At 47.0% G+C, this 11,399-nt stretch overlaps 5 protein-coding genes across 5 annotated transcripts; 2 read left to right on the top strand and 3 right to left on the bottom strand.

Moving 5' to 3' along the window:
* Nucleotides 1-151: 151 nt before the first annotated feature.
* Nucleotides 152-1,504, bottom strand: EYB26_007158 (uncharacterized protein; the record flags this gene model as incomplete). Its single annotated transcript, XM_054266430.1, has 1 exon — nucleotides 152-1,504. One exon carries the CDS (start codon nucleotides 1,502-1,504, stop codon nucleotides 152-154), a length of 1,353 nt encoding a protein of 450 aa, XP_054122405.1.
* A 379-nt stretch (nucleotides 1,505-1,883) lies between these two features.
* On the bottom strand, nucleotides 1,884-4,688 carry EYB26_007157 (uncharacterized protein; the record flags this gene model as incomplete). Its single annotated transcript, XM_054266429.1, has 1 exon — nucleotides 1,884-4,688. The coding sequence occupies one exon, from the start codon at nucleotides 4,686-4,688 to the stop codon at nucleotides 1,884-1,886; it is 2,805 nt and encodes a 934-aa protein (XP_054122404.1).
* A 2,551-nt stretch (nucleotides 4,689-7,239) lies between these two features.
* On the top strand, nucleotides 7,240-7,649 carry EYB26_007156 (uncharacterized protein; the record flags this gene model as incomplete). Its single annotated transcript, XM_054266428.1, has 3 exons — nucleotides 7,240-7,351; nucleotides 7,423-7,549; nucleotides 7,604-7,649. The coding sequence occupies 3 exons, from the start codon at nucleotides 7,240-7,242 to the stop codon at nucleotides 7,647-7,649; spliced, it is 285 nt and encodes a 94-aa protein (XP_054122403.1).
* Nucleotides 7,650-8,312: 663 nt separating this feature from the next.
* Nucleotides 8,313-9,100, bottom strand: EYB26_007155 (uncharacterized protein; the record flags this gene model as incomplete). The annotated part of the gene is made up of 4 exons (XM_054266427.1): nucleotides 8,313-8,456; nucleotides 8,512-8,966; nucleotides 9,022-9,040; nucleotides 9,098-9,100. 4 exons carry the CDS (start codon nucleotides 9,098-9,100, stop codon nucleotides 8,313-8,315), a joined length of 621 nt encoding a protein of 206 aa, XP_054122402.1.
* A 519-nt stretch (nucleotides 9,101-9,619) lies between these two features.
* Nucleotides 9,620-11,242, top strand: EYB26_007154 (uncharacterized protein; the record flags this gene model as incomplete). The annotated part of the gene is made up of 2 exons (XM_054266426.1): nucleotides 9,620-9,756; nucleotides 9,817-11,242. The coding sequence occupies 2 exons, from the start codon at nucleotides 9,620-9,622 to the stop codon at nucleotides 11,240-11,242; spliced, it is 1,563 nt and encodes a 520-aa protein (XP_054122401.1).
* Nucleotides 11,243-11,399: the final 157 nt, after the last annotated feature.

The raw sequence follows: 11,399 nt of genomic DNA, 5'->3' as shown, positions 1-11,399 counted from the left end.
TATTTACTCATATATACTAAGCTATTTACGTACTAAATGTTTGTCGAAATCAATAGCTATATCGTGCAAACCCCTAAAAATCATGTCCGTCAAACCAATATATATAAAAAAAATCCGGTCTATATCATGGTATGCATCCAACATACACAGCTTAAACTTTATTCCTCTCAAAGGCAGCCTCAATCAACTTCTTATACCCCGACACAGCATCCTCCAAATCCCTTACGGTAATCGCCTCATCAGCCCCATGGGCTACGAATATACTTCCCGGTCCATACAAATACGTATGTACGCGACCCTCGGGGCTACCACCGGACCCTTCATGGAATTTGAGGTACCATGCATCAGTCGCATAATTGACAGTCATAACTTTAAACCCATCAACATCCGTATCGAAATCAATAGGTGCATGACCCTTGCCCTTGTTACCCCATTCGATAGTAACATTCTCATCACCGTTGGTAGCTTCGTCGACGGCTTTTGTGACGATTTCCTTCACTTTCTCGACATCGTGGTATGCTAGACGAATGTTGACGGATGCCTCCGCCGAGGCCGGTACGACGTTACTCGCAATACCAGCATCTATGCGGCTAATGTTTATAGTCGATTTACCCAACTTCTCACTTCCGGGAATTCCGCCATCCTCCACGGGGATATCGGCGAGCGTATCAAGCTTGACCAGCGCCGGTAAAAGTGCTGATACAGCACTCTGACCCAGCCACGGATATCCTGAATGCGCCGCTTTGCCTTTTGCGCTTATCTTGAAGAATAAAGACCCCTTGTGACCAGACACAAGCGCTAATTCGGTAGGTTCACCAAATATGACGGTGTGTACAGTCGGTGGCGAGGTGTTGAGTTCTGATTGCGAGAAATATTGCATACCGATACCATCGACTTCTTCGCCGACGACAAAAAGCAAGCCCAATGGTGCTTCGGGGTGAAGCTGGAGGTATTCGAGGACGGCAAGGATTTGGGATGCGACGCTTGCTTTTGCGTCGACGGAGCCGCGGCCGGCGATTAGGATGTTGTCGCGCCAGTTGAGGGAGTCGGTGGTTGATCCATTTGAAGATGGTAGATCGAGACTGTAGGGTATATAGGGAGGCACTGTGTCCATATGACTTGACAAAAGCACTCTAGGTTCCGGAGTCGAATTCGGGTATGCATAGATATTGAATCGTTCTCCTTGACCCTTGGGCCCTTTGGGAACGACGATTTGCTTCTCAACCTTGAAATCGCGAGCTTGGAGATATTGAATGAGAAAGTCGCCTACATCGGCCTCATTTCCGGAAATCGACTCGAATTTGACGAGATCGCGATGTAACGATAGAAGGGGAGATGTGTCGATTACATGCTCTAGGTCATGTTTGTTGGGTGGGTTCGTTTGCGTATTTGATTCTTCAATGATGTTGTTCAATGGTTGTTGCGGAGGTTGTGCGGGGTGCGGAGATGCGCGAGTTGCTCCAACAAGCAGCAAGACAGAGGGGAGGAGGGATGAGACCTTCATATTAATTATTAATTCTTTTATACTTTCGTATATAAGATGATGGAGGCTAACAAGCTCTTCAATTGAGCTCTTCTTGTGGTCCAAGAACCTGTCCTGGCTAAAGTGAACGGGAAGCGGAGAAAAACAATTGAGAGGACTTATTGGACGTCATTAGAAGCCGTCACATGACCTGCACAAACCTAGGTGGATCGATCATATATGATGTTTACTATCAGGGCAAGGATGTTTACATTTTGAAGAATGGTTGTAGAAAGTCTTGATCATTAGACAAACCAAATATGTACATGATATATATATCTATCACCAGACTGCTACCAGCGCAGTCTGACAACTCCGATTGCATCCATCACATGTATCATCCACATAATACATCATCATTTTATAGCTGAGGAAAACAGCAGTCTACAATCAGCCGCTCCAGGTCAGCCAGTTTGTATGGCTTGGTCATGTAACCCTGAATGCCAACCTGTGAAGCTCGATTCAATGCTTCGTCCGTTACATCCGCGCTCACAGCCAGAACCTTCGGCGAGATGTTAAATAATGAAGGGGGGTCCGATCCGCTTCGTTGGTCCCAGTTTTCTACGAGACCGGGCTCAGTATTGATAGGCGCCAAGCGATGACAATGCTCGTCTACCATCTCGAAGATCTTCGATGTAGCCTCATAACCATCCATTTCCGGCATCCAGAGATCCATCAGAACGACATCAATCGGTTTGACCTTCTTTCGATTTCCTGGGTTATCCATGTCAGGAGAATGTGATTGCTCAATGCCACTGTCGCTTCCTTGGATAGATGGGGACGACATAGGGGATGGCAGCGGATAGGATGATAATAGTGTCTCTTGCATGATACGGACTGCCTCTCGTCCATCGTAGGCTTCGTAAACATCTCGATAGCCTAGTTTGCGTAGCATGTTTACTAATATCTTTCGGTTGATTTGATTGTCCTCTGCTACCAAGAAAGTAAGAGGATGCGTCTTTCCGAGACCGACACCGTGGAGCGCGCTAGATGGCTGGCTAGCTGAGTGGATGGTGGGAATAGAAAGGACAGGCTGATCGAGAGCAACAACTGGCTCCGGTGGTGGCATCATATCCAAACTCTCAGGATGGCTAGTTACAGTAGCCATTGCGACATTAGCTGCAAAGTTTGTAGGTGCATTAACTTCCAGTGGCAGTGGAGGAGTAGCCAACGGGGTTGCGGACCCATTGTGTGAAGTGCTTGGTCGGCTTACAATACCACCAGGGTTGAGAGGAATACGAATCTCGAACTCGGATCCTCGCTCAGGACCAGAAGTAGAGGAATGAACACAAAGCAAATCTCCACCCATTTTTCTCGCCAACCCTTTCGCCACCAACAGACCGAGCCCAAGCCCATCTCTCGTTCGGGTCGTTGAGTCATCCTCTCGCGCAAAAGGCTTGAAGAGGCTGGGGAAGAACTCCTCTGGAATTCCTGTTCCGGTATCACGAATGTTGATTCGGATGTATTGAGGAGTCTTGTTGCTGGACGTGGTCAAGACCTTGATGTCACCACTTTCTGTAAATTTGACCGCATTCAAAAAGACGCATGATATCAATTTTGCGAGGTCACGTTCGTCGACATAGAGAACTTCTGGCACCGTTGGTTCCACAGACCATTCAATACTCTTGATGCAGGTGTCTCCGTTGGATGCTAGCGCGTGGACATCGATATGCTCACCCAGCAACGTTCTCTGACTCGATGTTGACTCTGGTCGCTTGCCGACATGTAGTGATTCATTGATAACTAGATGTAAAAGCTCGCGAATCTTGGTCTGGCGTACAGCAGTAGGGGGTACGCCTTCAACAATCATTTGTGGCGCCATTCGTCGTGCAGCTAGCGATGGTCTCTGGGCAACTGCATTACCAACCACCTCTTCGATACGACCTTTGGCTGGTGAATACACAATCTTGTCACTCTCCTGGACTGCATTCTTGACTTCGCTCCGTGGAGACAAGTCACTCCTTCTTGAAGAGCGTTTGGCTGGCCGTCCATGTCCTGCCCAGTCGATGGAGATACTTCGACGGCGTTTGTATGGATTTACTGGAAGTTTATTGTCTTTGAATGAAAAACTTTCGCCAGAGACAGTAGTCTGATCTCCCATTATGTCTGCGTAGAGTTCTTTCTGTGGGGTTTCTGGGACTTCCATGTTGAGATCATAGGCATGGACGACGTTATCTGCTGCTTCAACAGCACGTCGAGCGCTGTCTTGGACTAACTCAATATTTTCTTTCAAGTCCTGCAAGAGCCGGAAAGACTTTGGAGCAACGCTTGCGGCTATTGCTTCCTCCACGTTGGCGTGCATGACATCTAGCATGCCAACAACCCCTTGCATAGGGGTTCGTAATTCATGTGATAGACTGGGTGCGTAAGGTTTAAGAGGGTGTGCGAAAATAGGTGACGCGGGAGCTGATGTAGGTTGAGGGTGGGCGTCGATTTCTTGTGATAGGGGCTTTGAAGGTAACGAGAGTGCCGGTTCGCTTAATTGAGTCTGCGAGCCAGTTTCATCTAGAACTCGTTGAGTAATCAAATCCTCCAAAGAATGTAAAAGCATTTCTATATATGACCATGATAATGATTTCTTCTGTAGGCCGTAAACAGTCCACATTAATCCGAAATGACCGAAATTTCGCTCTCCAGATGACAAGGGTACGGCGATCAATGCGTCTGCTGCGAATAATATATCACTAGACGTGACAGAAGAACGTAGACCCTGTGGAATAAGAAGCACCTTGCCGTGTTCCGTATGCTGGAGGACCGTACTTATGGCGGGGTGATTGCGATCTTTAAGCGAACCCTGATTTTCAGATCCATCATTATAATAGCATTTGATGGTCATATCCTGAGGTGTTCCTTCGCTGCTTGTGTTGTTGTCCAATTCATAGCTGACGAATGCACATTGAGCCTGAGTAAGCGTCGTCACTTCTTCAAGGACTTTATCCCAGGGCAATTTCGTATTCGGCAACTTCAAGGCCTTTTTGAGTCTGACCAGACGTTCCGCAGCATCACTCTCGCAATTATCGAAGTATTTGTTCATGAGTGTAGTGAATCCCGCGTCACCATGATGCAGTGATTTCTCGAATCCTTCGCTAGCCAAACACAAAGACAGTCGAGGAATGGACGTGTCAAGAGTCTTCCAGACTTTGCGATTATCCGAAGCGGCAGCCATGATGTTCGGTCGCTGGCGATGATCTAGGGGCGGAAAGGCACGAAAGACGACAGATCAACCATTACAATAGGTTGATCTGGCTCGACAGCAGTCGAGACACCTATGCTCAGACTGGTGTAAGTCAGCATTTGTGATGCTGATTGAGTAACTGAAGACAATCCATAATAAACTTACAATGCTTTGTGCACCAGAGATATGGTTATGAAGAAAGTATTGGCCTAAAGCGTCTGCAGACCACAACAACAATCCTAGAGCGGTGGTTGATCACAGACCGTCGCAATCATCATTCCACCACGAGGTTGCGTGTCGTAAACCTCGAGTACTGTATCCGTCGTTGAAACTCAAACGAGTCACGGCAGTTGGCTAGATTATACAGCGGTAAGACCAGGGATTTTACAGAAGGAGAAGCAACTCTCAGGCCTCTTTGGCGTTGAGCTGGCTCATTACTGATTCTGCGGGCGGGAAGGAGCCCTGGAGAGCATCCAGATTCCAGCCGACTGCCGAACTCAGGGCCCAGACCGATCCTGTGGATCGATCGCCGTATTACTTACGCAGGACGGAGTACTCCGTGGTACCGTAACATTGGACAATGCACCTGAATTAGAATAACGGATGCCACTTAGTTAATAACTAACTAGTTAACTAGCGAGTTTACTCGACTGAGCCAACAGACTCGATGTGACTACCGACATCCGAGTACAGACTCTGTGCCACGGATATAGCACATCAGCTACGGAGAGAGCCATCCGAATATCCGGCGGCACATCATCTTATCAGACAACTTGATTGTGTATTATAGTATAATCGATGCATGACTGGATTGATCTACTGTGTATTCTGTAGTAGCTAGCTACATATTCCTGATATCTGCTTCACGATGTATCTTGATCTTGGCATTAAATCTGTCTTCTACTGCGTGCGTAGTAACTAACTTAGTTAAAGTTAACTAAGTTTCACAGTCATCAATCATCGAGACAAACAACGACCACAGCGTTGTGTACAGATTACGTAGTAGAGATGGGCGTATCAATACGGTATTTACACGTCCGACATCCCACTTGCGGCTAGCGTCGCGAGCTGATCGTCCCAAGATGGAAGGCCAATGCGGTGGAGCTCGAATCAGCGTCCGCCTTCGGCGGCTGTGGATCCAGTCTAGACCGTGCAATAATTTGAGCTAGGCTCAGCTAGTGGTATTGTGCCTCGTAATGGCTGTAAGTCGCGGCGAGCCTTGCATGACAGATTACTTGATACGGAACAACTTGCTTGTTGTTACTCTTTTTAGTTCTTGTTAGCTGGAAACTTGCCAGCTTATTATGTATGTAGCATGCCTGCCACTGGTAACTACAAGCCACATTGAATTGCTTAGAGTTCGCGTTCCCACGAGGAGGGCGAAAAGCACTGCCGATTTTACCGCGCGAGCCCTAATCACTTGACCTTCAGTCGATGCTTCGTACCTTGCTTTGCACAACCCAGGTACCACATACACAAATCCATACAATTCTGCACCCTGTCTCAAATTTCTTTGAAACTTTTCCACACTCTCCACGTTATTTTTTGACATCGATCGTGCAGTCAGTCAGGCCCGATTCAAAGAGCGATACAGTGGGGGCCATTGATTCAAAAAATCTGGAATCTCTGGATCGATTCATGTCCAACGATGTGATGACCCCTTGGTATTTCCGTTAACGCCGCAGTTTCACGACCGGTCAGACCTATCGACAAACATTAATATTGACCGGCTAAACGACCGGATTACCGGCCACGTTCAAGTACTCCGTACAAATCGAGAATGTTTTCTCTCCTCCAAGGGTGCAATTGAAATAAAAATCGGGGCCAGGTCGCTGCTTGGACCCACGGTGTTGCAGATGTAATCGTTGAACCTTGGGTCTGGTGATATGGCTGAGACGAGATCCTACACAGTAAGATTACTTCTTGACATTATTAAACAACACACAATAACTAGTTAGTTAGTGCATCAGTCACTAGGTCCGTTCTCAAATAACTAGTACTCCAGGACAAAAAGAATCTGCGCGTATAGCTCAGGGATTTAGGGTTACGTATTCTTTGGGTATACACAGGGTGCCTCGGCATTGATCCGTGGGTGCCGCATCCATTTCTGAAAACATTCATCCTACTACGCGCTAATTGGATATATGTATATATATCTCTATATTTGACATGAGCAAAGGACGTAATTCATGTAATTACAAGTAGAATTTTCAACATTATTGACTTTGTGCTATTCGACGTCAGGAACCTACTTAGGTAACCCCAGACCATATCGTGTGCCTATACGTATTTCCCAAAATGGGAAACACCAGCCCCAGACCTTCCCACCAGACTCCAGAATCAAACCCTTCAAAATCTCCATCCTAGACTCCTAACTTTCCGCCCTCCACCAAAACTCTCCTCCACATCCGTCCCCGATGAACTATCCCATGAAAAATCTCGAGAATGGGAACATGGGCGCTCCATTAGAAGACATCAAGCCTCTCACACAACTTACTGGCGCAAAGCCGAAGCAGAGTTGAATGACAGCCTGCCGCAGTATATGACTTCTGTATCTGTGGAATGGTTTGAGGAGGATGTTGAGGTTCATTTTGTGTATAGAGCTCGAAGGGTAGAGAAGGGCAGGGGGGTTCCGTTGTTGTTTTTGCATGGGTGTACGATATTCCTATGCTTTGTCTCCTTTCAACGATCGAGGATTGTGAATGTTTACTTACAGATAGGCTAGGGCCCGGTAGTTTCATCAAAGGAAACAAAAAAAAAGCATTCCTCACCCAAGGAGACGAAAATCAGCCAACATTCGATGTCGTGGCACCTTCACTCCCCATTTTTGGTTTTTCGGGGGCATATCAAAGGTTTGAACTCTTCCTCCTGTCGGTGTCGACTTGCACCTAGCTAACAACGAACAGAAAGGCTTCGGACTCTCCCAATACGCGGAATTCATGCCTGCCCTAATGACCAGGCTGAGATACACAGAATAACAGTTCGTCGCTTTCCCCCTTCAGAATGCCTGCTCCTAGAACATGCCACTAAACAAAATCCATGCATCCTCAACTTCATCCCCTCTCCAGCACCATACCCCTGGCGCAACCCTATTCTCTTTCCACAAGCCGTATTAGGGTAATCTTATACCACCATTCTCAGCTCCCCAATAGGCGGAAAGCAGCCATTCTCCAAAGCTATCTAGGACGAGAGAATACGTAAGCAAAGCAACAGAATACGATACGTACCCGCAACACTAGGGGATGCATTAAACGACAGTCCTGTGGGATTGTTGGCGTGAGTATATGACAAATTACATAGATGTACGGTTGGCGATTACCCCTGGGCAGATGAGATTCTTAGGTGGGAGCGATTGGGAATATGGTGCGAGAGACGGGGTTTGAGAAAGGGGAGGCATTTTGCGGCGTGGGAGAAGCCAGAGGTAACTATTGGTGCAGGATTTGAGAGATATAATGAGCAAGGAAAGGGAAGCTTATGGCGTTGTTGCTGGTAAAAATGGTTTCTAGGGTCGGGATCTCTGACATGACAGCTAAGGTCACAAGTTTAATATGCTAAGGCGCAAATATGGAGGAGAAATGTTGAGAAATGAATAAATTAAAAGAACACGACCACTGTCTAATCTTGTCGTCCTTTTAGTAATCTCTTTGTGACCTTGTCCTTCTCTATAATATAGACATTGGCACCCCAACCGGAGAGTGCATCTCTGTCGACGGCGTTCAAGAGCGCCTGGGAAATCGTCTCGAAAAGATCATCGGGGCCCTATAAATCATTCCGATTAGTAACTGGTCATCCCTAATAGGCTACGAAGACGTACCAAATCAGGCTCCCAGAGTCCCTCGCAAGTACCAAATAACTGATCACTAGCTGTACCGCTGACAATGAAATCCTTTGCAAAGTCGATGCATCCGATACTATCAAACCCGCAAATGAACGGCTTTCCAGTTGTATGATTGATTCCCGCAATGACGGGGGACACGAAATAAGGACCGAATCGTCGCTCGTACAGACTCGAGCTGACGAGGTTCGCCAGAGTCTGTGGGGAAATGTGTCGTTCTTCACGGAGTCGGTACATGTTGACCTTGTAGCGGAACAGATCGGAGACGGTGGTCACATCGGTAGCGAGGCCCGTGATACCGAGATAAGTCGATGGTGCGTAGTTGAAGATCTTGGGGAAGTTGTTGGATACCGTCAGGGCTTGCATGCCGAGTCGGAGATCACAGGCGATTGCGACGCAGTCTTTTCCCACCATGGCCACGCAGGCACCGCCGTCTGTTTGGGTTAGTTTGCATTTGTAGAATAATTATTTGAGCGTCGGGTATCATACTGATGTCGAAGGGCGAGCTCTAGATGAAAGTCAGTGAGTCAGCAGCTCTGAAAGGGCTGGGAGCTCCAGATCATACCATGATGAACTATTTATCAATCAAAAGAACGGTATATCAGGCAAATCAAGTCGAATGCAAATTTGATTATCGAAGAGATGAAAATAAAAGCTGCAACAAGAAAAGACAGGTCGTGATGAAATGTGAAATGTGATTGCTTAGATGAAGCTGGACAGTCTGTCTCTCTCTCTCTCTCAGGCGGACGCGAGACTGAGAGGGAGCTCGGGCCAGGCGGTAACCTTTTTGGGACGGAACTTCCTTCGAATGACGCTCGGCGGGTGCCTGCCGTTTCCCATACAAATAATCAGAATCTCATCGAACTTCTTGAGTTTCTTTGCTTAGCAAGCTTATATTCATATCACTACCTGACTTGCCTCATTTCTGGATACAGAAGGCCCATCTTTGGAGTTCTCTTTGGATCTTATACAGCATAAGCACTCGAGTTATCGACGTTGGATAAGCATCCAAGTAAAGCTGCCCCGCTTTACAATCCGGGGACGCTTTATCAATCTCACGCAAAACGCTCATTATCATCCAATAATCATGAGCTCGCATGTGGTGGTGATTGATTCTACAGCTCGGAGAGCTACTATCAAGACGAACCCGTCGAAACCATTAGCAGATGTCCTGCAGGAAGCTTGCAGGAAGCTCGGACTGGATGCCAGCCAATATGGCCTCAAGTGAGTAACAGCATGTTCTGCGACATATTACTTCGTCCTAATAATATGATCCCTATACAGACACCAAAGCAAGCAACTCGATCTGTCGCTTATCTTTCGACTCTCCAGTCTAAGCTCCGGCGCAAAACTCGAACTTGTACAGCTCTCGAAATCGCCATCCGTTGTAACTGTTGCCCTTCAACTTCCCCCGTCCGAAGCACAAGGTGTCCCGAACGGCCGACTTCTTGACAAGTTTCCTAGTACAACAACTTTGTGGCTCGTGCTGCGGAAATTCGAAGCTGGCGTGGCCGGAAATGGATCTACAAGGAACCTAACAGCTCGAGCTGCGCCTGCTACAGATAACGGAAATAATGGGACTGGAAGGTTATATTATCAGACACCAGTACTTCAAGCAATGGGTCGAGAATTATCCTACTTTTCAGATTTACAAAAGTCGTTGGCACAGTTGGGTTTTAATAGTGGCAATGTGCTTTTTCGATTATCGTTTCGGACGACAAAACAGCCTTTCGAAGAAGCAGTGGCGATGATCGATAAGTTTTTTGAGTCGCTTGGTGAAGAGAATAAAGTTGGAGCTCCAGCTGAAACTTCAGCTCCTGCAACAAGCGTGAATGAGTCAACGCAAGTGTTAGAGCCTGCTACAACCGACCATGCTAAAGCAGAAGCTATGGATACACAAGACGATATAACACAGCTAGCCGAAGTACCCGTTTCAGAAGTCCAAACAGATACAGTTTCTCCCCTGGTGTCTGATCGACCAGTCACTGTATATAAGCCACCTACAAATACAACTCCTCAATCCGCTTTGACATCCTATAACGAAGAAGACTACATCCCCAGCATCGAACATGCCAAATCACATCAGGGACGACTCAACCAGCTGTCCAAGAATGTTCGTCTCCCAAGCGACAAAGAAATAGCTGAAAAGGCGGCAGCAGAGCAAGAAAGATTGGCGGCTATTGCCGAAATTGACGTTAAAGTCCGATTTCCAGAGCAAAGCCAGGTCGTTGCCAAGTTTAAACAAACAGATACGGGATCAACTCTTTATACATTCGTACGAGGCTGCTTGAACACAAAGTTCGCCAACGAGAAGTTCTTGCTAGTAGTATTCGGAGCAACAGCAAAGCAAGCTCGGACAGGCCCCGGCGGTTCAAGTCAGACGATCCCAGATTCAGACCAACAGTACTTGATAAAAGACCAGGGTCTCCGAGGAAGGGTCCTCGTTAATTTCACATGGATTGATAATAACCAAGCCTCTGCCATGGCGGCAGCGACTCGCACGACCACTTTATTGAAACCAGAACTTAGCAGCCAGGCACAAGACATACGGATCCCGACTGTGCCGGGAGTTCTCGAAGAAGATACAAAGGATAAACCATCACTTATGAATAGACTTGGTATGAAGGGCGAAGGAGAGGGCGGAAGCAAGTCTCTGGGAGGTAAAAAGGGAGGAGTGCCGAAATGGCTCAAACTTCCTGGGAAGAAATGACTGTATGACTAGTTCATGATAGAGCTCACTTTCATGACCAGAATGACATAATCTTCTTTTGCTCTTCTAATGTCACCTTGAACGTATCCATCCTTGTTTCACAAGAGGAAGTTAGTACGTAGTCAAACTGTACGATGTTTTTAAAAAGGTTAGATCC

The sequence above is a fragment of the Talaromyces marneffei genome, chromosome 5 (assembly GCF_009556855.1).
Source record: "Talaromyces marneffei chromosome 5, complete sequence".
NCBI classification, from domain to species: Eukaryota; Fungi; Ascomycota; class Eurotiomycetes; order Eurotiales; family Trichocomaceae; genus Talaromyces; species Talaromyces marneffei.
The sequence above is the reverse complement of the archived record's forward strand: the minus strand, read 5'-3'. Positions and strand labels throughout refer to the sequence as shown.